Below are 26,445 nucleotides of genomic sequence, written 5' to 3' on the forward strand. Positions count from 1 at the left end.
GAAATGAATTTCGTGTACAGTAGAGGAGACAAGATCTGTACTGTGACCTTACCACATGCCTTGTCTGTATCACCAATGAGTATGGAGGGGGGAAGATAGGTTTCAATCTAAGATGAACTTCCGTGTCGGTATCTATATATAGACTATAATTTGAACTGGTAATGGAAATTACGGGAAAACGGTTGAACGGATTTTAATAAATGACCCCTCATTTTGAAGCTTGGAACTCAAAGTTTTTCAGAAAAATAGTAGTTTTCAGTGAAATGTCAATTTTTCAACGTAATTTTCCTATTTTCAAAAATCCATCTGTCGTCAGTTTTGAGAACTAGCTAATTGCATTTCAGAATAAAACAAAACACACACTACAGTAAACAATATTACACGAAGGCCATGACCTGCAAGAATGCTGACATATTTAGAGCTCAAATTAAATTGATTATTAAAAACTTAACTTACTAAAAATAATATACAGGTTCGATTCTGTGGTGTGTAATTTTCTGGGTACAGCTGTGTGTTGGATATTAAAATCTGCAAAACTCGAGGTGGTTTGATGACATTATTACCATTAGAAATGAAATATTGTAGTTAATGCCATGATGTGACTATTTTTCATTAATTATACATATTAATGCTATATTGATGATATATGAAAGTGAAACATTTTGGTGTTATATAAGTAGATGTAGAGAATAACTTAAATTAGATTTTGATTTCTATATTCTACTGAGTGGCGGCTATATTGTATATATAGTATATGTTACTGAAAGCTATAAAACTTACGTAAGATAATAATATTATTAAAAATCAAATATTTTTATAGTTATTAATCAAGTGGGGTTGGGTCTTTTTCATATATTTAATGGCGGTGTGGTGTAAATATTTATATGCGTGGTTCTCTTCAGTATTGGCTCGAGAGAGAGTATCTTTCATTATTATGGAAGCAAATAACTTTCAGAATGTCTGGTATTCTTCATTGAAAATAAACCTGAAAAATGTTTATTTGAACGTTAAATGAACTTAGTTTGCAGCATTTGCTGCACAAGCCACTAGTATTCGTATAATAACTTAGGCCTATTAACCATCATGAAACAAACTCTCTTCCTGATAGCTCATTCTTTCCCCTCTCGCATGCCTCCTCGTCTACAAGTTACAGCAGGGCACATGTCACGTCACCGCACCAGGATGTCGTAGTCCACCGTGCCCGTCTTGTAGCCGCTCAGGAAGCGTCCGTGCGTCTCTGGCGGCAGGCTCCACTTCTTCACCGCCGCGTCCTTCTCCATCAGGGCCTGCCACTGGACCTGCGAACACGAGTGTCATGCTAACCACGCGATCTGAGAGCCGTTCATGCTATGGTGTCTCATGGAGTAGGCTACTCACCAGCTTGGCGTGCTTCTCTTTGTTGGGCAAGCTGAGCTTCTGGTCCGCCAAGACACCGAGCGCCGCTACGCGCTCGAACCAGGGCCAGAGCATGTAGTCCAGCATGCCCGGGCCGCCGCTGCCTGCGACAGGGGTGTACAACTAGGCTTACATAATATATAGGAGGAAATGAAGCTAACAGATCTACAGGGACATCATTTTATTTTTACTAACATTTCTAATATTAACCTGGCTATACCTTCGGATTAACTTACCCCCTTCCACGACTGGAGTTCGATGATACTGGCGTAAAATGCAAACAAATCACTTTACTAGGTATAGGAGGGAAGAAAAGTAGTTCATCCCTTTACATAAACTAGAAAATATCGCGATTTTGAGTTTGATAATTTTCATTAGGTTTTTGTTTAATCGAAATACAGTACAGTATTAACAATGACTGTTTTTACTCACGAACTGAGCTGTCCATGTGGACGTATTCATTATGCAGTGTATATTATACTGTCTACAGCACATTTCCGTACAATATAGTTAAATTGAAAAATAATCATAATATGGATATTTAAACACATTTTTGAAAATGGTGGCCGTTCATTTCGATACAGGCTTCAGTTCGTTTGTGCATATTATCGCACTATAGACTATTGTACCTAATTCCAATTACCAGTTTCGTTCTTCGTACTAGTAACTCATGTTGAAATAATTCTGTACCTACTCTATAAAAGAGTACCTTACGTACTGTAAATTCAATCTTCACTTCTGCTCAATCCGAAAAGATAAAATTACTCAGACATGCTATCTACTGTCCGTCCAAGTGGTTTTGTCGCAGCGTCGTAGAAAGGGAGGAAATCACGTGGCAGTTAATTACTTAACGAGGCCCTTTTATTCAAGTTATTTTAAATAGTTGTATAATCCAATTCCTAACAGAAATTAATGTTGTCAGAAAAAGAACTAAGACAGCCCAGCTACTAGCCTTTACAGAGGGACGAGCAGGGTGGGGGAAACCGGGATGCGACGTAGACAAACGGACGACAGTACCTGTGCGAAAATATGATTCAATATTGAAAGCTCTTTCGTCATTGGAAAACGCGAACATATTTCTGGAACGTACTATAGTCACTAACTCATACGCGGCCTTGGTTCTGTGTGGAGAATGGTTGGAAGTTTACTAGTAGAGGGGGTGGGAGTGAAGTACATTCAAAAACTCAGGTACAATAAAAATTGAACTAAAAATAAAATGATGTCCCTGTATAAAAAAGCAATTATGATGTTGGTTGCTAGTGGATTTAGACACCGACAGTATACGATGTACAAATTTTACACTTTGTTATAAAAACTGACACATCCTCATACCGTGATGGAATGTGTCACAAAACGTCCGCTAACAATTAGAAATAGATTTTATTGCAACGTTGATATCCTCTATACCATACAGGGACTGACGTGTAAGTGAGGGATGGAATAACTCTACAGGTATAGACGCGGCACATATCACGTTTTATACACTTTCGTAAAAAAGTTCCACTCAAGAAACATTTCAAGAAAGTTGTCCGTTACAAAATTATATGTCATCACTAGGGCTAGGATTTTGATGCAATTGCATCTTTTTTCTACTAAGCCAGAAACATTCCTGCTTTAGTATTTATATGTTATGTGATAAACTGAGTGTTTTAAAACATACTTGTTAGGGATAATTTGAATAATTTCGAGGGAAAAATTATTCCGGAGCCGGGTATCGAACCCGGGACCTTTGGTTTAACGTACCAACGCTCTACCACTGAGCTACTCGGGAACTCTAACCGACACCGATCCAATTTTTCCCTCTATATCCACAGACCTCAAAGTGGGCTGACAACCGTCAAGCAACCAACATTGAGTGCACACTAACTCTGTGTGACTTAAATTGTGGCTTTCTGTTAACGAACAGTGACGTGTATTGGATCGGTGTCGGTTAGAGTTCCCGAGTAGCTCAGTGGTAGAGCGTTGGTACGTTAAACCAAAGGTCCCGGGTTCGATACCCGGCTCCGGAACAATTTTTCCCTCGAAATTATTCAAATCAACTTTACAGGGAGTTATACCTGAAATCTTGATTTGCATACTTGTTAGGGCATTTTTTGCATTTTTTGTCTGTTTCAACGCATAAGAGCATCTTTTGTTTTATTCGGTCTTTTTTTTGACATTTTCATTTAATTTTGGCCATAAATCCCCATTATTAATGTAAAATGATGTTTATTTCCTTCGATATTTTCTTTACACAGTTTGTCCATTAATACCCATTAGTTTGTATAATATTCGTATTTTAATCGTTTTCTTACACAAATATTGCCATTTTAACGTAGTACACCCCATGTAATGGATCAGTCCAACCACCCCTTGAACACAGACTCCTCTATACCTGCTAATTCCGGATAAGAGTGGCCTTGTGGTAGACTACATGGAAACTAAAACTAAAGTAAATCCATGGCGGTACAGCCCATGAAGGGCCAAGATCGACCAGCCAACTGCTGACCTCACGTCCACATGCCGAAGTAGAGGTGAACGATCATACATGAAACTACATCGGGCAAAATAATTAATTAAAGTATACTACTTAGAAAACGTTATGTGAAATTTAATTTAATTACTAGTCTAAATATTAAGTAGTACAAAACCTCTTTTCCTACTAAGCCAATTATGTAAGATCAATTTTTAGAGCATTCTTAAAAGATTTTTAGGTCATAAATCCATTGTTTTTAGGACATTTTTTCATGATTTATAGATCATCAAAATCCTAGCCCTAGTCATCACTCATCAGTCCTCACTATATCCGGCAGAGGACTCTCGGGAAGCATATCGCTGTTGTCAAGATCTGAAAATATATTTAACCGAGTTTTCATAACGTCGAAAACCAGTGAAAGGTTAGGTTTTGGTTTGCTCAGGATTTTGGCATGCCTTGCATGTACACTTTTCGGTAGACAGATTTATCTTCGACTATATCAAAGAAAGTAAGATTTACTCTGAACCGTAGCAAACAAGTGAGCACTTTTGTAATTGTGACGTTGGTACCACTGAATTAAGGCCTATGTCAGAGATGACATACTGTACCCTCTGACAAGGAGTCTGGAGATCTTCGGCTTACAGAATGGCTTGCAGGCTACGTGTAGAAGAGATCAGTTTCTAAATGATAAGAGTAGAAATGAGAAACGCACGGACAGCACTTATCGAATAAAACAGTGCTAACATTTAGGGGAAAATTATTTTCCTGAGAAACGTATTAATTTGGGACTAACATGGTATTAGAATTCTGTGACCGGGAGGAAAAAGGTCTTGAGTAAAAATTTTATACTTTTCAGGAGAGCAGTAGAAAGATTGAAATTGGTGTAGAGTTCTTTTAATTAAGAGGTTTTTCCTGGATATTATTCGTTCATATTTCTTCTAAAATAGGTAATGTTGCTCGTTTAAAAATTTTCTTGATTGTTTCCAAAAATAGCCGCACTTAAGCCCTTTTAAGACTAGAGCCCAAACTGAGTAGAAGCGACTATTAAACATAAGACCTTTTTCATGTCAAAATACATGGGAAATGTGAATTATTAGGAATGCAAAATGGGTCTTAAACAATTATAGGACTGTTTACCCTGGTGCTTAAAGTTTTAAAGGGAAAGGGCATCAGTATGTGATAAAATAGCTAAAATACAAGTTAGACCTTTTTAATAGGGAAGCATGGAAAGTAAACATGTGATGTTTGTAAGGAATAAAGTATTAAATATTCTTAAGTCCTTTATTCTGTGTGTGCTCGATTCAAAAAGTACTTAGGACATTTGGTAACGCTCTATAAATCCAGTCAGGAGTCTTATTTGACTTTAGCCGTTTTACCAGATTGTAGAGAATTGTTTCCACTTTCAGAATATATAAAAATCTCATTTTCACAAAAAATTGATTTAAGATCTTTTTCCTCCTGACCACAGAATTTTTTGTTGTACTCTACCCAAGGAATAAGCTGTTAAAATCTGCACTCTGTATAGCTAGCCAGGAAAATACTTTACTTTTAAGGCAATTTCTAAAAAACATGATTTTTATAAGGTACTTGGTACTCAACTACTGTTCTTCAACCAGGAGAACAACCGTGAAAGGAATGTGCTTACTATTGCGTCTTCTATTGGAGCGAAGTAGATAAATAATATTACCGTTATAACGTCAGTTTAAAAAACATACGCTCTCCTGCATATGTTATTTCCTGTATGGAGGGATTAACAGTGATCTAATTTTGTAACTAGGGTAGTATAAGTATGTGTGTATCAATGTTATTGTTTGTGCTGTGAGAGCTAGCTAATAGAGATACATGTACCCACGTGTGTGACCTTATGACATCAACATTACCCCGCTGCGTCTCATTCCCCAGAGACTTTCTCGTGGTTGAAGTACATTACCATCAGTAGGTATAAGAGATTATATTACTTTTGATTAAGATTCGACGAAATGTTATTTTAGATACGATTTTGAGAGCCTATTTCATAGTTTTATTGAAGATATTTTAGGCACCTGAACTCTAATTTTTAGAACCTAAATATCCGAAGTGGAGTCACGACGTGACCTACGAACCTGCGAAGAAGGGCGTCCCTCTGGAGGAGAGTTCCTTCTCGAACCGGTCCAGCTCAGTCTGCAGGTCACTGAAGTGCTGCTCTCTATTGTCAGCGTCCATGATGGTCCGGAACACGAGCTGCGTCACCTGCATTCATCCAGAGCTTGAAATAAATTAGCTGTTCGGAATTCCCTGCACACTTAATAACTAATGTGTGCAACACGTCCCAAGTTACTAAGTCACTAATCCCAGATATCCGAAACTATTTACCAATAGATAGTGAAGACGTTTGACCGCGCATGCGTTTTTCCACTCAACTTATAACCATTTGTCTTTCTCTGGTACAGGTCTCTGTTTACGTTCATGCTCTTTTATCTTTTATGAAAGCATGGAACGTACCTTGAGACACAAAAGTGACATGCCGAAGGAGACAATATTATTGTGAAATGACAAGTGTAGGACCATGACGAAAACAGCAAGGGACGCTATAAAGACCACGACAAGGACAAAACTAAGGACCATGACAAGGATCACTATCTGGACTACGACAAGCATAATGATCCTTGTCGTGATCCTTGTCATTGGCCTTGTAATGGTCCTTATCATAGTCCTTATTGTCTTTGTCATGTTCCTTATCATGGTCCTTGTCGTCTTTGTCATGTTCCTTATCGTGGTTCTTGTCTTTGTCGTACACCTTCTTGTCTTTGTCATAGTTCTTAATGTGGTCCTAATATTTATCATGACCCTTTTCGATTTTCTTGTTGTCTTTGTCATGTTCCTTATCGTGATCCATGTTGTTTCGTCGTCGTCCTTTTCGATTATGTTGTGGTCCATATCGTCATCGTTGTCGTGGTCCTTATCGTGATCCTTGTCGTGGTCCACATCGTTACCCTTATCGTGGCCCTTGTGATCTTTATCATAATTCTTGTAGTAGTTCATGTCGTAATCTTTACCGTGGTCCTTGTCGTCCATGTCGTGGTCCTTTTCGTGATCCTTGTCGTGGTCCACATCGTCATCCTTATCGTGGTCCTTGTTATCTTTATCATAATTCTTATCGTAGTTCATGTCGTCATCTTTATCGTGGTCCTTATCGTGATCCTTGTCGTTGGAGTTGTAATGGTCCTTATCATAGTCCTTATTGTCTTTGTCATTTTCCTTATCATGGTCCTTATCGTCTTTGTCGTGGTCATAAATTCTAACTTTCAAATTTTTTGACAGCACGGATTAAATCTTTAAGTTAAGAATTTCATTTACACTGAATAATTTTATCGTGGAATTCGGTATAATCTGATAAATTTTATAAATTATTTTTTTATTTATTTTATTTTTATGTTAAAATTAATTAATTGTTTTTGTATATGTTGTTGATTAAATTTTTTCAATTACAGTTTATTTTTACTGTATAGGTTGTGTTATTACTTTGAAAAGTAAATTTTTATTGTGCCTTGTGTATCAGGGTTTACTAAATTGCATTATAGATTTTTTGTTTCCCGATTTTGAAGGATCTAATTAATTATTTTAGTTATTGTTTTATAATTATTAATAATAATTAATTAGTAGTGAAATGTTATTCGGCTTCAATGGTTTCTGGTTTTTCAAGAAATGAATTTAATTCATATATTATTATTATTTGTATTTCTATCTCTTTAGTTTTTATTTTATTAATATAAATACTATGGGGGATAAGCTCTGTTGGTATATTATTATAATTTCTGTTATTTTTGATGGGTGTTGGTTTTATAATAACTATCATTATAAGTTTGTTAAAATTTTATATTTTTAGGTTTTGATTTATTGATATTTAATTATTTTATAGGCATCTTTTATGGATGATAAAAGCTTCCTAATTTGACTTCTGTGCCAGTTTTCCTGTGCATCAGGAGCTGACGTTCAAGTTGTGATATTAAAACACAGGATTTTGAGTTTCAAGTTTCGTATTTCAGCACAATCACAACCACCACTACGGTCGTTATAATACAGTAATAATAATAATAATAATAATAATAATAACAACAAATATTCTATTCTTCTAAATATAAACAAACAGTCCTCTGTTTCATGCAGAAAAAAATTACTCATTTTGATCTGAAACATTTCATGTTTATGAAGCTTAAAATCTCGCAAAAACTAATTTTTTAGAAAAATTTTGTTTGAGTTATCGTGGTTCTTGTCTTTGTCGTACTCCTTCTTGTCTTTGTCATAGTTCTTAATGTGGTCCTAATATTTATCATGACCCTTTTCGATTTTCTTGTTGTCTTTGTCATGTGTCGTCATATTTATCGTGGCCTTTATCGTGATCCTTGTAGTGGTGCATATCGTCATCCTTATCGTGGTCCTTGTCGTGATCTTTATCATAATTCTTATTGTAGTTCATGTCGTCATCTTTATCGTGATTCTTGTAGTGGTGCATATTGGCCGATATCACCTCTATGCCGACGACCTACAACTTTACATACATTCCAGACCCAATACGATCAATGAATCGATTGACAAGTTAAATTGTGACGTAGCCACTGTCTCCACTTGGGCGGCCAATTTCGGACTCGCACTTAATCCAAGTAAGACTCAAGCCATAATTATTGGACATAAGCGTTTAGTTAACTCCCTTAATAACAGTAATCTTTCAGTTGTTATCCTTAACAACACGCTAATCCCTTATTCATCTGTCGTAAAAAATCTTGGCTTCTTTTTTGATAATAATCTAAGTTGGAATTTTCAAGTTAAAGAAACGATAAAAAAAATCTGTTCCTCCTTTCACTCTTTGAGTCGCTTGAGAAACTTCTTGCCCCAGCAACTAAAACTTACCCTAGTACAAACCCTAGTAATGCCGCACTTCGATTATTGTGACGTTTTGTTAAGTGATCTAAGTTCTGAACTGTCAGTCAAGTTACAGCGAGCTCAGAATATGTGCGTCAGATACGTGTGCAACATCCGACGATATGATCACATATCACCGTCCTTCGCAAGTCTCTCGTGGCTCCGACTTAAAGAACGCAGAACTTTACACTCTTTGTCTTTACTCTTTCGAATTCTGCACACCTCAACACCAAATTACCTTTCGTCTCGTTTTTCTTATCTATACTCTAACCACGACGTAAATACCAGATCACTTATCTGTGGCACTCTAAATATACCTCTTCATAGAACATCTTGTTATTCCTCATCTTTTACAATATCCACCTCGCGTCAATGGAATTCCTTGTCACAAAGTATTAGGGGCTGCAAGACAACAAACACCTTTAAGAACAGCTTAAAAGATAACCTTATTAGCATTTCACTCCAATCATACTGATTTAAACTATCACTGACTACACTGTTGCTTTTTTCTTTAGACATCATCCTGATTGTGCTGCATTTTCAAAATTGTCTCATAATAATCTCTTTCTATTATCTAATATCATTTGAAATATATTAACATTCTATGTATTTTAGTTTAATTCTGCTACACAGTTTATTTCAGTGTTTAATTAATAGTTCGTAGTATTTTGTTGTTTAATTCGTAAATAACTCTTGTATACATGTAACTCTCATCTAAATCAAATTGTTGAATTCTTTGTAAGTTCATGCATATGTATATACACTTTTTGCTGGTTGAGTGGAAGAGAAGGCCTTACGGCCTTAACTCTGCCAGCTAAAATAAATCATTATTATTATTATTATTATTATTATTATTATTATTATTATTATCCTTAACAAGGTGCTTTTTGTCTTCGTCGTGGTCCTTATTGTCTTTGTCACTGTTTTCCCAATTTGACAAGTGACGTTTATGTCTCACGGTAGCAAACCTAGTCTTCACTGCAAGGTCTTAAAAAGCAGTAGACAGTCCGACCGATCACAGAATTACTCTCAATCCTTGAACGCAATGAAATATTTGAAATGATCTGTACGTGTTCCCAAGCTTTCTCTAGCAGGAGAAGTCAGCGCTGTCGCTCCGGACGTGTTCCTGAGTGGCCCGGACTACTGCGTACCTTGCTGAACAGCTCCAGGCAGATCCTGTCCTGCGCCTTCTGCGCGGGGTCCCCGGAGTGCAGCGGACTATCCGGGAACTGCTCGTCCAGGTAGTCCGCCACGATCAGGCTCTCGTACAGGCAGCGGCCGTCCTCCGTCTCTATGGCAGGAACCTTGCCCAGCGGGTTCCTCTCCAGGAACCAGTCCGGCTTCTGCATTAGGTTGATGTTCACCACGTCATGCCTGTAGACAAGAGTTCTGGGGTTTTGTGAACTGCGTGGCGTTACTGCACATCCGTGTTCTGTCTCCAGGCGCTACTCACGGGATGTGCTTGGCATCCAGCACGAGGTGAATCCGCTCCGCGTAGGGACAGAACCGCATGCTGTACAGGCGCAGCTTGCCCTTCGTGAAGGGCGGGTTCGTGGAGCCTGCGCAAGAAAGAGACGGCGGCGAATTAACAGGCTGGCGACAGGGGCAGCACCAGCTGGTTAAATGCTGCCTACAATGGCGGAAGCAGAAATGGATTATGAAACCTTTCTTACAGTAGACGTCGAAAGTGTCGTCCGTTAGCTCGTGTACAAGCTGGATATCGCGAGAATATGTGGTCACTGTAAGCCCATTAACAGAAATTCTTCTTATTTCAAACTCAATATTAGCATAAATATCCTCTAATGTGTGTATTGTATTGTATTGTATTGTATTGTATTGTATTTATTAACATTCCATGGTATTCATACATTGCTTACAGCTAGAACATGGAACAAGTCAAAAAACTTTAATACTATTATAAAATCTTAATTTATAGTCACAGTCTAGGAGAAAAATATACAGAAGAGATTTACAATATAGTCTACTAGTACAACACAAAGTTTTAGTATCAATTTCATGAAGTGTTATTGAATGTCATGAATTCACCTACAGAATAGAAGGCGTGAGAAATTAGGTACTTCTTTAATTTGGTCCTAAATAATTTTATGTTTTGAGTTTCATTTTTTATATCGATAGAGAGGCTATTAAAAATTTTTACTGCCATATTACGCACTCCTTTTTGATAGCACGATAGACTTGCCGATGGAGTATGAAAGTCATTTTTTTACGTGTGTTTATGCTATGAACTGTTGAATTAGTTACAAAGTTTTCACGATTACATATGAGGAAGATTATTAATGAAAAGATATACTGACAAACCATGGGCATTATTTGTAGTTTTTTGAAAATAGTCCTACACGATTCCGTAGATTTGGCACCTACTATTATTCTAATTACTCTTTTTTGTAATAGAAATATATTGTTACTATCTGTGGAATTTCCCCAGAATATTATTCCAAAACTCATTACCGAGTGGAAGTATGCAAAGTATATTGTTTTTAAGGTATTGATATTTACTATCTTTTGCATAGATCTAATAGCAAAACAAGCTGAATTTAGTTTGGGGGTAATTTCTTTAATATGATTTTTCCAATTTAACACATTATCGATTTTTAAGCCAAGAAATTTCGTTGTTGTTGTTTCTAATAGGGATCTATTATTAATTATTGCGCTAGAAATTTGCGACGTTGAATTTGGACAGGATTTAAATTGAATTATGTTAGTTTTGTTACAATTTAATACTAATTTATTGACTGATATTTTGAAGAGGATTTCCTCTGTTGAAGATTGGAATGTGTTGGAGTTATTGGCTGTAATTACTATACTTGTGTCATCTGCAAATAATATGGGATGACCTACATCTTTTATTAGGAGGCAAGATCATTTATAAACACTAGAAAAAGTAGGGGACCTAATATTGATCCTTGCGGATTCATAAGAAACACTTTGCACAGATTGCATCCTCCTTAATTTAAAAATACATTTACCTTAGAAATAAAAGCTTCTTGGATTCTAAAAGTTGTTTATTAATCTAAAAGTATTGTATAAGCACTATACAAAATTCCAGTGCTTAATTCAGGATGCCTAGAAATTAACTTTTGAATATTACTAAATTTATACCCTTAATAGAGTAGGTCATGCACAGGGACGTACACAAGGCAAGGTTACCAGGTTTGAACCTCCCTTGAATTTAAGAACATACAGGGTGATTCACGAAAAATTTACCGTCCCTTACGGAGCTCATTTCCGAAGACATTCTGAGAAAAAAATGGCATATAAACATTTGTCCTAATCTCAATATTTTAAGAGTTACACTAATTTGAAATTGTTATCAAAATACCTTTATTCTTGAGTTTTAAGGGTAAAAGAATATTACAGATAAAGATTGAACTATTCAGGAGTATCATTTATATAATTAGCTAGTACTCTGAAACTAAAAATGTGTTGTGAATTCCATAGTCGCTTAGTACAGATTTTTTTTCTTTCGATTTTTAACTACTAAATTACATTTTCTTACGCATTTATCACAACAATTGTTACAAATCACGCCACTCTTGTAAATTATTCAAGACTGTACATTAGGATGCATAATTAAACTGTAAAGAATCAAATTCCTAAAGTCGTATGATTTGTAACAATTTTTGTTATAAGTGCGTAAGAATGATGTAATTTTTAGTTAAAAATTGAAAAACAAAATCTGTACAAAGCAATTAATAACACATTTTAGCTTCAGAACACTAGCCAATTAAGTAAATAATATTTCTGAGTACTTCATTCTCTATTTGTAATATTCTTTTACCCTTAAAACTAAAGAAAAAAGGTATTTTACTAACAACTTCAAATTAATGTAACTCTGAAAATATTGAGATTAGGACAAATGTTTATATGACATTTTTTGCTCAGAATGTCTTCGGAAGCAAGCTCCGTAAGTGACTGTAAATCCTCGTGAATCATCCTGTATATTTTAATATATTTGATTTTTTCGACGGATTTTCCTCTTATGTAAAGCTTCTTACCTATCACATACAAATAACTGTTAATTGTATATATATATATATATATATATATATATATATATGTATGTATACGAGTATATATACAATATTATTCTGTGAGTGTAATAATTGCACAAGGATTTTTTATTATACAAAATTAAGCAGAAGTTAAAATTTGTTAAAACTTGGATGGCTGTAAAAAAAATTACATTTCAAAGATTTTATAAGGATATTCATGAATATGTTCTATTAGAACTTAGTATATTATTATTATTATTATTATTATTATTATTATTATTATTATTATTATTATTATTATTATTGAATTTCCAAGTTTATACGATCCTATTTTACCCGAAAGTATATTAGGGCTGTAATTAATCATGCATATCATAGACCTGTACAAATAGTTCCATAAAATATATACATAATTATGAAATGTGTATGACAATGAAAATCATATTTATATTATACAAATACAAAGATATAAGATAAAATGGATATAATATATAGAAATAGATACACAATATATGAAATGCAGACATATTACATACAGTACTTTCCAGGACATATCACACACAGACTTGTTACTAAAAAATAAATAATAATAATAGTAATAGTAATAATAATAAATAAGTATTTCGTAGAAATATACATATTACTTTTAAGGAGGTATATGACATAAAAATGACATGAAATAGACATAACATACAAGTGCATGTTCAACATATAAGACATAGACATATTATATACAATATACAGAAAAGACAAATAAAAAGGAAAATTACATAAAAACATATATGATATGATACAGTGATATTATAGCTATTATTATCGTGATTATTACCATTTAGTATAATATTAATAAATATACCGTAACACAATAATAATAATAATAATAATAATAATAATAATAATAATAATATAATAATAATAATAATAATAGTATTATTTAAATTTAAATTTAAAATATCGATAATATGAATTGTAAACAATTTTATGCTCGAGAATGCCGAAATGTAGTAATTATAACCTGGTAGCAGTCCTTTAATGCATGTCATTAAAGTACACCTATTCATTAAAGTTCAGGTTTTCGATTATTGTCGGATATGCAATCGAAAGACAACGAGGGAAACGTCACGGAGGCTGGAAATCCAATACTGTCGAAGAAGGTTATGTTCTGTTACTATAATAATTAGCGTTAATTGTAAATAATATTCAAATAAATTCAATTTGTCATCTCGTTTTTCAATTTTAAATCAATTTCCAGGTTATATCAAAATTAGTTCATGTTATTCTCTAAATTATATCAAGGTCAATGGCATTATTGTTCCTCGGCAAAAATCAATACTTTCGCGTCTACGCACATCTCACAATTTACGAGCTTGCACAAGGTCACTTCTGCTCTTCAGTGAGATACGAATAAAATGAATACTTCTGAACAATTTCAAGTTAGAAATATGGTCGAGCGTAAAAAGTCGTATGAAACTTGCCTATAATGGTAATTAAGACGCTCGTATGAAAATTATGAAATTCGCTTGCGCTCGTTTCATAAACAAACATACTCGTGTCTTAATTACTATCATTATAGGCTCGTTGCATAATGTACTATTAATAATGACCCTCCTTGACAAAATTCTGCGTACGCCACTGAGATGTAAGAAACTGTCCAGATTCTGCTTGCAAGCATTAGCAAAACTTACTTCAAAAAGGGGAAATGTTAATATAATTCTAGTGCTAACAAATAATACTACTAGCAAGCTTAGGTCACGTGGCCTGTGGGATGTCTGCATTATTTAATGGTGTCTAAATAACTGTTGTAACTGAATATAAAAGTGGACATAATTCCAGATCTAGAACAAACTGCTTAACGGAGAAGTTTGTTGTTGGACAACAGTCCACTCAAATAAAGTTCTTGGGTTTATTTAAGGTTCACAAGGCGTTAATTATTTTATAACCCAGCTCAGTTCTTGGCTGCTTCGAAACAAAACTTTTGTCTTCATCGCCGAAAGAGCCGTGATGATAAACTGTACTGCTGTAATTGTCATGAATTGGAGGGATTTAGGAAAGGGATCCAGCGTGTTGGAAACTCGATTTGTCATGCTTTGTTTATGATTCATGGATTAGCTGTCAAGATAAAACAAACTGTATAGTCATCACCGCCTGCCGTCTGTTATATAATTCGTAATTAATACAAGTTGCCAATGTTTGAACATCGTAGATAATGCCAGTAAACGCTGCCCTCAGACGTCACGTCGTGATTGGTTTTCTTTCATTAAACAACACTGAAATTCTTTCTCTCAATCTACGATACGTGACGCCATTCTCTGCTTTTTGTCAAGGCTGAATACTGTACACGAGGTCACCTGAACGTGTTTAGCTTTGCTATTCTGTTTTCCGGGTAAATTTCCTTTTACTTAAATTCATATCGACGAAAAAATTTACATTCCAAGAGAGCAGGAATTTCGATCGAGTTAGAAACTAAATTCGGGAGCCTTGTTGACTATGCCAAGAGCTGGCTTCAAGTCCAGGTGCGGGCAGTGATTTTATTTCTTCTGCAACTTTAAGCACTGCTATGAAGTTATGAAATACGAAAGATGAGCGAAGCCGGGCCCACAGACCAGGTCATTGACTTGCTCAATTACGTAACACATTATTAACTGATGTTGCGCTTACTTTTTGTTCCGATAAAGAGTCAATTGTTGAGGTGCAACAAATACATTTGTGCGAGATCGTGCGTATTTGCTTGGTTTCCGCACAAAACCAATCCGCGGAAAGTCTAAAATTCCACATTCAGTATTCCCAACCTAACACACATAACAATTTCCCTCTTCTTACCGCTTAAGTGACATTGATTTTACTGCTTTAGGCTTTTAACATATTATTTTTAGAGACGTTCAATATAGTAATAATTGTAAATTGGAAACTTACCACTGCAATTTCACCTAAATTGCACTGTTTATTATTGTTTTTAAATATTTGCAAAAATTAAGTAAACTCTACAACTCCACTAAAGTTACTGCATTCGTGATGCAAGTAACATTAAGGAAGCTGTGAAAAAATCAACAAGAATCCAGACTCATCATAGACTGGGGGAAAAAAAGACAGACGTATATCCCGGCCTGCTGTAGTATAGTAAACACAGAAAACATTTTAAAGCAACAATGTTGAAGATAGATATTTTTGTTTTGCAAATTTGCCGTCATTGAACAAAAACCAAGATGGAGATTTCATTGCAACTAATTATAAATTCCTCTTTCAGGATGTAATAAACGATCTTCGCACAAAATAATATACGATATACGAGCGGTATGTTTTCTTTCAATTCTCGTAAATTAAAAAAGCTCACCTATGTTTCGCTTTTTCAAACTTTTCCTCGAACATGAAAACTTCAACATACCGCTCTTGTAACGCATATTACTATTACAGATTTCCTCGGAAATGCACGTTTCAAGATCAGGGATACCCAGTGCTCGAATTGAGGAAGAGTTCTTTCTGCAGTCCTGTCTTCATTCCCAACCGGGGTAAGAAAAGTCCCCTCTCTGAATATTAGACTGTTAGTACTGCACATTAGTGGAAATTGAATTATAAAAATGTATTTAAGCCGTACGATTTATAAATAAAGTCGAATGCTTTACTTTTGAATCACAAAGAACGCCTTCTGTGTGCAATTCAGGAAAGAAGAATTGATGTTCTTATTTTGGTGCATATTAAATAATTCCATTTATGCACATTATTGCAATAATAGTTGAAAAAATAGACCTAAACTATGAACAGTAAGATTATTAGCAACATGATAAATCAGAGAATTCTTTGAAACACGCAATATTTATGAGATATTCATTTGTTTTAATCGAATACTGGTCAAAGAGCAACATCGTATGTGCTAAGCACCGCCGTCTGGATCCCCTCGCCTAGCGTCTCGTCGTTAACAACGAGGGGATCCAGACGGCGGTGGTGCTAAGTGAGTCTTTATAGCTTCACACTTATCGAAAAAGCGAACAGCGTTGTACCACAGTCACGAAGCTTGAGTTTTGAGGGTGCTAGAAACAATAGACTGTGCCGGTACTATTTTGCATTGCCTGTAATGAGGCGATATTAGCGATCCTAGTGGTGAGCAACTATCTAATGTTTGCATATTTACTACGTATTGAGCTTCGTGACTGTATATACTAGACTGTGGTTGTACTTCCTGTATATCTTAGGGGAGGGGATGACTGAAAATTTGGTAGTTTTTTGTCAAAAATGATATTTTTCGTTTCTGTATAAAATTAAGTTACGATGCCTACTTTATACTTTGACGACGTTTTACAACCCTACAGCGGTTATGTAATTAATTATGCCATCTTTATAAAGGCTGCACTCGTTATATTTAAAATGCCTGCAAACTTTTAAACTTATTTTCCCTCACTTATTTGTACTTCCCTGCATTCACAATGTTAAAAATTCCACAAGTTTTATTCTAGTAACCTGAAATATTTACTCTATGTTCTTTAAAGTATACTCAACAAATAACTTTTGAATAAAAATAAAATATGTCATTGCACTCAGTGAATTTTATAAATTTGAATATGAATAGGTTTAATTTTTTTTCCTCTATTTTTTGCAAAGTAAAACTAAAAGAATATGAAAACATACACATTTGCTAAAGAGATCGAAGCTATTGTAAAAAAAAAATCAGACATCATACTTAAAATTTGGAGCTGAAAATTTAAAAAAAAATATAAATTATTTTTTAATTTGTAATAACTCCTAACTACCTAACCTATAAACACGAAACTTAAACACATCATTACTGATTTAAATAGGAGTATGTGTATAAAAATCAAGCCTCTAGCTTTAAAATGTATAACAAATTTCATCCGTGGCCTCCGTTAACACTGTCAGGTAAGTGATGTGAAATAAAGCTCTCAGCTGTCTGCACCGACCTTTCCCCAGATGTCTCTCGCTCATGGTGTGTCTTATGTCTCGGACCGCTTCTCTCCAACTGATCGCGGACCGCGGGGGGACTTATTTATCAGTTGCACGACTGCAAGTCATGCTGGAACTGCAGTACAGGGGAAAGTTGCTATTTAGATTCCCTCTTCAACACGCCTTCAGCTGAAAAAAAAGAACAGGACATTTTATCTGAAAAAAAAAATAGAGGATTATAAAAAAACAGTAAATGATAACGTGAACAATGACATATGCTTCTTTTCAATATTTCTTACAGGGTTCGTCAGTTGGTTCTGATGAATTTCAGCACGCTGTTCTAGATGGCTATAAGGTTCAGAAGTGTGAAAATGACACAGGATATGCCTTGAATAAAGGCCCATTCACAATGAAAATCAAACATAACCGTAACATAAACACAGAAGTTTGCGCCCAGGCTACCAAATGGGATCATTCACAATGATTCACACAAGCATTGACATTAACATTGCCGTAAGACGTTAACATTAAAGTTTGCAAACTCCAAACTTTCATGCTTATGCTTACGTGATTTGCAAACAGAACACAATCGTGGAGCGCTGAAGTATACGACAGAATATGAGGAAATGGCGTCGTTGTTATGTTTCCATGGTTACCAAGTTTGTTTGCTGTTATGTTTATGTTCCCATCGTGAATGATGGTATGACTTCTTGATTTTACCGTAACGTTAAGTTAAAGCTTGCGTTATGTTTAATTTTCATTGTGAATGAGCCTTAATACAATTTATTGGCATCTCATTTTGTTTTAAAATGACACTTTCAAGTGATTTCTTCGGTATCTTATGTTTTGTTGCAATCTTACCCAGAAATTGTTGTTCGAGACACGTTGGTTCTGACGAGTTGGGCAGAACTGTAAAATAAATTGAGAGAAGAAACAATGGAACGTTGTCTAGGTACTGCCTGTATATACGAGTAGTAAAAAGGTGAACGCATTGTGTGCTATTTCTGCTAGAGAGAATGAGGGAGTTATGCACCAAACAGGGATGGTAGTTTTGGAAATTAATGAAAATATGTAATCTTTTTTTCTGAAGTTTTAAAAGGTATTCCTTATTTTTGGTTTACAAGACCAATATTTTTGTTAAATTATTAAAACTAATGAAAGTTATTTTTTCTATTATATTTTTTTGTGGTGTTTGGGTTTTTTCTTCTAATCGTGAACAGTTCCTTTTAAAATTTTAACAAAACTTCCACAAACATAAACATATAAATAACTAATTTCATCATAATTACAAACAAATAATAATTTAATTAAAAAATTCAATAAAATAATTAAATATTAATAAATCAAAACCTAACAAAATAAAATTTTAACAAACTTAAAGTGATAGTTATTATAAAACTAACACTAATGAATTATTGTTTTAGTTTTATTTTTAATATTATATATTTATTTGAATGGTTTTAGTTATGAATTATTTTTAGAATTTTTTTAAACATTTTCTGATTTGGTTTCAAGAAGACGAGACTATGCCCCATTCTGTCAGAGACACACTTCGGTTGTTGAGAAATTTTTCCCCCTGAATACCTAATTTCTCGGTTTGATGATATCAACCGGCCAGCTCGATCACCAGACCTTAAAGTCGCTGATTTTTTCTGTGAGGATATCTCAAAGCAAAGATGTTTCAAACCAGACCATACTGAACCCAGCATTTGAAGAACAGGGTACAGGCAGAAGTCGCAGGTTTATTGCAACCGGATGGAGAGTCTCTCTACACGGTGCAGACCGGGTTCGAATTCCCATTCACACTGACTTCTTCCCTCGTCCTCTCTCAGCCTTGGTTCTAAGTCACGTGATGAGAAGCAGGTCTAGCGCTGTTAGTGACATCAATGTATGACGGACAAGTCATTATATTGGACAGACTTTTAGGAATCAGACAAATTGTTATAAGTGTGTTCACATATCCAATACATGTTTTGTGTTCCACACCCCTCACGGTCATATCTAGGACATGACTTTCAGTTTTTCTTTTCTCCTCTATTTCTGACAACTGTTTAGTGTTGGCTGACATTAAACTCTGAGGTTTTGGGTCATCTGCACAGAGGAGTGTGAGGATAATATTTTTCTTCTTTATCTGAACTAAGTTCCGCCTGGATTCGCGTTACGGAATGTGCGCTGGTTCGAGTCCTCATAGAGTAAGAAATTTTCTCACGAAATGTTGGCCATTGTATGAGACTGGTGTCCACCCAGCATCGTGACGAATCTGTGGAGCTATGATATGTAGCGAAAACCTGTGTCCACGAAGCAGTTATGATGGCTGGCGATCATCGTGCTAGCAACACAATGTGATATTGTAACTGGTGATATGGGAAGGAGAATCGTCTGCACAATAGAGAAGTAAGTTACATTACAAATCATAAAGAAAGGTATTAGTCCAGACGACGACCCTGTTAAGGGCTACCTATCGTCAAACAGACTTCTTTATGTAGCGAACCTCCACCGGATTTTTTCACGTGACATTTTCCACTTACGGTGAAATATATTTTACTGCAATGTCGACAACGACCGGGTTCGACGTTACGTGATGCTATTGAGAATGTTTTAAATTGTTTTTGCATAGTTTTAAGGATTTTTTTTATCAATTATGTCTTGACAAGATAATGTATCGGTAAGTTCAGAGCATTTATGGCTGTTGTTATTTATCTTCCAGATGATATTTAACTACAGTAGTCTCTGATTCTATCCTTCGGATCTTTTACATCCGAATACATTTCTGTGAATGTTAACAGTAGGTCTAAAACTGCGAGGCACGTTACAGCTGGCGGTCTTTTTATTATTTTCTGGTTTAATATTTGTTTTATATTTGTGGTAAAGTTTGCTTATATTTCTCTTGTTAATGAACCCGTCTGACAGACAAGATTTTTAATGAGGTATTTCGATAAATTATCGTGGCTCAGGTTAAATGAGAGGAGAAAGTTACATTCCCTTTCTCTCTTATACCGAATTTTGCACACCTCTACTCCCTCTTACTTATCTGTCCGATTCCACAGTCTTTCTCGGTATCATAACTTAAATACTCGGTCACAATATGATAACACGCTAGAAATACCACTGCACACATCATCTCTTTATTCTTCATCTTTCACTGTTGCTACTTCTCGTCACTGGAATTCTCTGCCGCCTGAAGTCAAGGGCTGCCGAACTTTAATTTCCTTTAAATGTAAATTAGAAAAATATCTTATGATGATGAGTTGCCAGACCTAACGCGTTGCAAATATTTAATGCAATGTATTCCACTGTATTTATTTTTATTTTTTGTTTCTTATTTTTATTGTGTAATCATGTAAATCGTGTTTATTTATCACTTAACACCAATATCTATCCCCCACTGTGTTTTCTTTTATTATTACGATTAGTCTATTTTTTATTGTGTACATTTTATCCAATTGTCGGTTTCTGGTTTAATTATGTGAATCCTATTTACTTACATGTAATCTAATACTAATATGTATACTAATGTGTTTATTTTTATTTTTACTGTGCACATTTTTTATTGAATTATCGGCTTCAATTTTTGTGTGATTCTTATTTGATTCTAATAACATTAATATGCATTCCACTATGTTAATTTTTATTTTATGAGGTAAATTTTATGTAACTGCCTCTTTTGATCTCATTATGTACCTAAATCGTATCAGTATGTAATTACTTAATTCCGATCCAGTTTTATGTTCAACTGTGTAAGCAATTTTTAATCTTGGTTGAGTGTAAGAGATAAAGCCATTATTATTATTATTATTATTATTATTATTATTATTATTATTATTATTATTATTATTATTAATTTAACGTCTACTTGTTTATCGACTTGAGTTCAAAAGGGCAACGTAATTGCCGATGCGTCATCTAAACTCTACTGCCCTGCTGCTGTGCTAATACTATATTGCGTCTAGTTACTACTACTACTACTACTACTACTCGGCCTGCTTGGCGTAGTTGATATAGCGCTGGTTTTCTATGCTTGAGGTTGCGGGTTCGATCCCGGGCCAGGTCGATGGCATTTAAGTGTGCTTAAATGCGACAGGCTCATGTCAGTGGATTTACTGGCATGTAAAAGAACTCCTGCGGGACAAAATTCCGGCACACCGGCGACGCTGATATAACCTCTGCAGTTGCGAGCGTCGTTAGATAAAACATAACATTTTTACTATTACTAGTCCACACCTGTGGAGTAACGGTCAGCGCGTCTGGCCGCGAAACCAGGTGGCCCGGGTTCGAATCTCGGTCGGGGTAAGTTACCTAGTTCAGGTTTTTTCCGGGGTTTTCCCTCAACCCAATACGAGCAAATGCTGGGTAACTATCGGTGCTGGTCCTCGGACTCATTTCACCGGCCTTATCACCTTCATATTATTCAGACGCTAAATAACCTAGATGTTGATACATCGTCGTAAAATAACCCAATAAAATAAAAATAAAATTTACTGCTATTACTACTACTACTACTACTAATGTTGTAGATTTATTTCACCCTAAAGAACCCTGTCGCTGGTGAAGGGGTCTAGACAATTTTGTTGGTACTTCCTCGTCCACGCTGAAGTCCAACTACGAACAAATAGCGTCTGTCGTCGAAAACTTCCTTGAATGTAATAAGTTACTGCTGATTCGGCTCGTATGGATTTTGTACTTGTTCTTGCTGACCCAATTTCCTTATGATTTACGCAGGATTTAACGGCGGTTGTCATCTGTTTTTACTCCGCCTGCTTCTAGAGATAGTTCAGCTCCTTGTAAGCTCGACACAGAAGTACAACATTGCAACACTTCGTACATTGAATTAGTTTCAACGCTCATCATGTGCTTGGTTCTTGCTATTTGTGTCCTTTAAGAACAAATTCGCGAAATTAAAAATATATAGGTCTTGGACACGAGGAAAGCGAGCTCTGGGTCTCGTAGCAGTGCGGTTACCACTTCTGTACCACCTTCTACAAGGCCACGTGGTAGTGACAGGCGACAGCTTTGAAACCAGCCAGTCTGAGCTGCCCCATGTCATCTGCTGGCAGTTCCCAACAAGTTCAGTGACTGGCGAGCCACAACAGAGGCAGGAGGCATGAGTGATCGGCATCTGCGCAAAGGCGAGCGTCAACTATTTATTTATTTCTATATTAGTATTAAATAAGTTTGTTTATTTTATGCAATGTCAGCTGACACTAACAGTTCCTATTTTCCCATCTAGAAACAAATGGACCTTTAAGTGACAGGGTACTAACTTCTGCGATAATATTTAGACTACAGCTTTTATTTAAGCATTATTATTATTATTATTATTATTATTATTATTATTATCATTATTATTATTATAATTATCATCATCATCATCATTGTCCACGCCTGTGGAGTAACGGTTAGCGCGTTTGGCCGCGAAACCAGGTGACCTGGGTTCGAATCCCGGTTGGGACAAGTTACCTGGTTGAAGTTTTTTTTCCAGGGCTTTCCCTCAAACCAACATGAGGAACTGCTGGGTAACTTTCGGTGTTGGACCCTGGACTCCCTTCACCGGCATTGTCACCTTAATATCATTCAGACGCTAAATGACCTGAGATGTTGATACATCGTCGTAAAATAACCTGCTTAAAATTATTATTATTATTATTATTATTATTATTATTATTATCATCATCATCATGGTCCACACCTGTGGAGTAACGGTTAGCGCGTTTTACTGCGAAACCAGGTGACCTGGTTTCGAATCCCGGTCGGGGCAAGTTACCTGGTTGAGGTTTTTTCCGGGGTTTTCTCTCAACCCAATATGAGAAAATGCTGGGTAACTTTCGGTGCTGGACCCCGGACTCATTTCACCAGCATTATCACCTTAATTTCATTCAGGCGCTAAATAATCTGAGATGTTGATACATCGTCGTAAAATAACCTGCTTAAAATTGTTATTATTATTGTTATTATTATTATTATTATTATTATTATTATTATTATTATTATTACTAGGTGAAACTTCTGTTATTAGTAAAAATTTACTAGATTTAGTTTCTACTAATGTCAATAATAATTCAGTTAAACCCGCTGATCAGTCTCTAGTTGCTGAGGATAATAATCACCCCTCTGTCTCAATTGATTTTGAACTAAATTTATCGTTACCTCCATATTGGGATAATAGTTGCAATAATAGTTCCTACTTAAGGGGAGGCAGAGGTGAAATTGCCGAACAAAACTGAAGAAAAAATGAAAATTTGGTTTTTTCCATTTTTATTATATTTATTTTGATATTCCAATGTTAGTTTTTGATTTTGTGCCCTTAAAAGTATGAAATTAAAACCAAGATAACTGTATTACTATATTATTCCCATAATAAACTAATACTTATCATTATTTATATACCTTCTCTGAACATATAAATAAAAAGAAATATTGAAAATTTCTTACAATATGGTGCATGGAGCATTTTATGTCAAACGATATAAAGTTTTATAAAATTATTAATATTTACAGAACTATTGTACTTAGAAAGTTGAAACTTGGTATGTCCATTACTAATAACGTACTTAGTATGTTACATACTTAGAATCTCTATTCTATTCTGAATAATTATGATTGGAACTAAGGGTGCCTACAGGGGGTAGCCAGTGATAGCAATTCCTAGCACTGAGATTTTTTATTTTTACACGTTTTTTTTTATTTTTCTCTACGTATTCGATACATGTTTCTGAAACCCTCGGTAAACAATTCAACAAAAGCGAGTGCTTCAAACTATGAATGGGTGTGCAGGTAATTTATATTTCAGAACTGGCTATTTTTCAGGTTCAGTTTTCTCTCTCTCCATCCATCCGTTTCCTCTAATTTTCTAGCTATCTTGCTACCACTGAGATTGATTCTTGCTGGCGTCCTTGATTGGAACAGTATTTATCAAACTACGAATGTAAATGCTGCCAGTAATTCATTGTCTCCAGTTATAAATAATGCTATATCTCTGTCCGTCCCTGTCACTTTTTTTAAAAAGTCACACTATCCTAAATGGTTTTCAAATAATTTACGTCAACTCAGAAGAAAAAAAATAGAGCGCATCGTAGATTCAAAAAAATACAAAACTTATCATCATTACCAAATTTTTTCTAATTTTAGAAAACAAGTCAAAACAGCTATAAATAAATTGGACAAATTTAAATGCTCACAATCTATTGATGATAATTAAAGAATGAACCTAAGACATTTTGGAAATACGTTGAGTCTTTTCGTAACACAATAATTATCCCACTGAATTATTATTAAATGGGGTTCATATCACGGATCAAAATGAAATTGTTAATGCATTTGCTAGTCAATTTAAATCTGTTCAACAAAATTATAAGTCTAATTTCATTACTTATGATTCTAATATTACTGCCTGTTTGCCCCTGCCTGAAATTACGTTCGATGATGTAACTAAAGCCATTAAAAAGCTGAAGCCTAATAAATATAAGGGTACTAATAGCATTACTAATTTTATATTAAGGGATGCTCTAATATTCTCATACTTGTTTCAACTTTTTTATTCAATCTTACTTTAAAAACAGGAATTTATCCTTCACTTTGGAAGGAAGCATCTAGTATTCCTGTTTTTAAAAATGGTAATGAAACAATGTTGCTACTTTTAGACCTATTTCTATCCTAAATATTTTTTTTTTAATTATTCACAAACACATTTCATTTCATGTCAAAAATAAGCTCAATTCAGCCCAACATGGTTTTACTGAAGGTAAATCTGCAACTACTAATTTAGTTTCCTATCTCAATCTCATTATGCCTGCAGTTGAAACTCAAAGTCAAATTGACTCAATTTATTTTGATTTTAGCGAAGCATTTGATGTTGTTCCTCACAAAATTTTATTAAATAGGTTAAGTAATTTTGGTCTCTCCACTAACTATGTTAATTGGTTTGAAAATTATGTAACAGATAAACAATCTTGTGTTCGACTAGGTAATTTTCTCTCGAATCCATTTAGTAGTTTATGTGGAGATCCTCAAGGATCTAATTTGGGGTCTCTCTTATTTTTATTATTTATAAATAACATATCTTCTATAAATTGAGGAGCGTTTTTGCAAAAGTCGATAGATGCAGAAATTTTATAAAGTGAATTACATATGGATATCGTGTGTTTTCTACCTCAGGAATCGATCTATGAAATCAGATTTACAAAAACTTGATTCATACTGTAAGTAGAGACTACCAAACCTTCCAGGTTTTTTCAAAACTCGATAGATCCTGACACTTAGTGTAATTTCTGTAAAATCTTGATTTCTGCATCTATCGACTTTTGCAAAAACGCTCCTCAATTAATAATTTGGCTCATTGCCAAATTCTTCAAAATTATGTTATATCAATTGCACTATGATATGTTGAAAATAGAATGAAAATTAATCAATCCAAAACTTTTGTAATTTCCTTCTCACGGAAAACTACTTCCTAAAATTTAATCATTCTCCTAATAATGTCATAATTACTAGGAAAGATAGTATTAGAGATCTTGATGTCTTCTGAATTATATTTCCATGATCATGTGCAATATATTTATATCCATTCATTAAGAATGCTTAGTCTAATTAGATCTATAACTTATTATTTTTCTACTCCTATGTGTCTATTAATTTTATGCTATACGTTGGTTAGATCCTGTTGTATGGAACTCCATTACTTCCACTGACTCGGCTAAATTGGAGAATATTCAAAGAAAATTTATTTCCTTGTGTGCTTATAGATTTTTACGTAATTCCGCTGATTATAAATATGACATTAACTGCAAGTATTTT

The 26,445-nt window shown here is 34.8% G+C and overlaps 2 protein-coding genes across 3 annotated transcripts in view; one reads left to right on the forward strand and one right to left on the reverse strand.

Annotated features, from left to right (window-relative positions):
- Positions 1-26,445, forward strand: part of LOC138713071 (pyrimidodiazepine synthase-like) — a 78,117-nt gene that overhangs the window by 33,052 nt on the left and 18,620 nt on the right. Inside the window, exon 1 of one of the 2 annotated variants that reach the window (XM_069844811.1) lies at positions 22,633-22,781. The exons of the other annotated variant lie outside the window; for it this stretch is intronic. Within the exon in view, the coding sequence (XP_069700912.1) occupies positions 22,757-22,781 (25 nt within the window). The 5' untranslated portion in view covers positions 22,633-22,756. Of the gene's footprint in view, positions 1-22,632; positions 22,782-26,445 lie in introns of those variants that run through there. 2 annotated transcript variants of the gene reach the window in all.
- LOC138713070 (pyrimidodiazepine synthase-like) lies at positions 967-17,827 on the reverse strand. Its single transcript, XM_069844810.1, has 6 exons — positions 17,673-17,827; positions 10,203-10,308; positions 9,901-10,123; positions 5,953-6,079; positions 1,378-1,499; positions 967-1,298 (listed from the first exon to the last, which is right to left on the reverse strand). The coding sequence occupies exons 1-6, from the start codon at positions 17,695-17,697 to the stop codon at positions 1,170-1,172; spliced, it is 732 nt and encodes a 243-aa protein (XP_069700911.1). The 5' UTR covers positions 17,698-17,827; the 3' UTR covers positions 967-1,169.

This window comes from Periplaneta americana, chromosome 14, assembly GCF_040183065.1.
Source record: "Periplaneta americana isolate PAMFEO1 chromosome 14, P.americana_PAMFEO1_priV1, whole genome shotgun sequence".
Classification (NCBI taxonomy): Eukaryota; Metazoa; Arthropoda; class Insecta; order Blattodea; family Blattidae; genus Periplaneta; species Periplaneta americana.

Excerpts from the sequence above, each read along its gene's own strand:
- LOC138713070 (XM_069844810.1), bottom strand. The coding sequence starts at position 17,697 with ATGAGCGAGAGACATCTGGGGAAAG. Across the intron at positions 10,309-17,672 it reads CGAGAGACATCTGGGGAAAG|GCTCCACGAACCCGCCCTTC; the intron begins GTCGGTGCAGAC and ends TTTCTTGCGCAG. Across the intron at positions 1,500-5,952 it reads AGGGACGCCCTTCTTCGCAG|GCAGCGGCGGCCCGGGCATG; the intron begins GTTCGTAGGTCA and ends CCCCTGTCGCAG.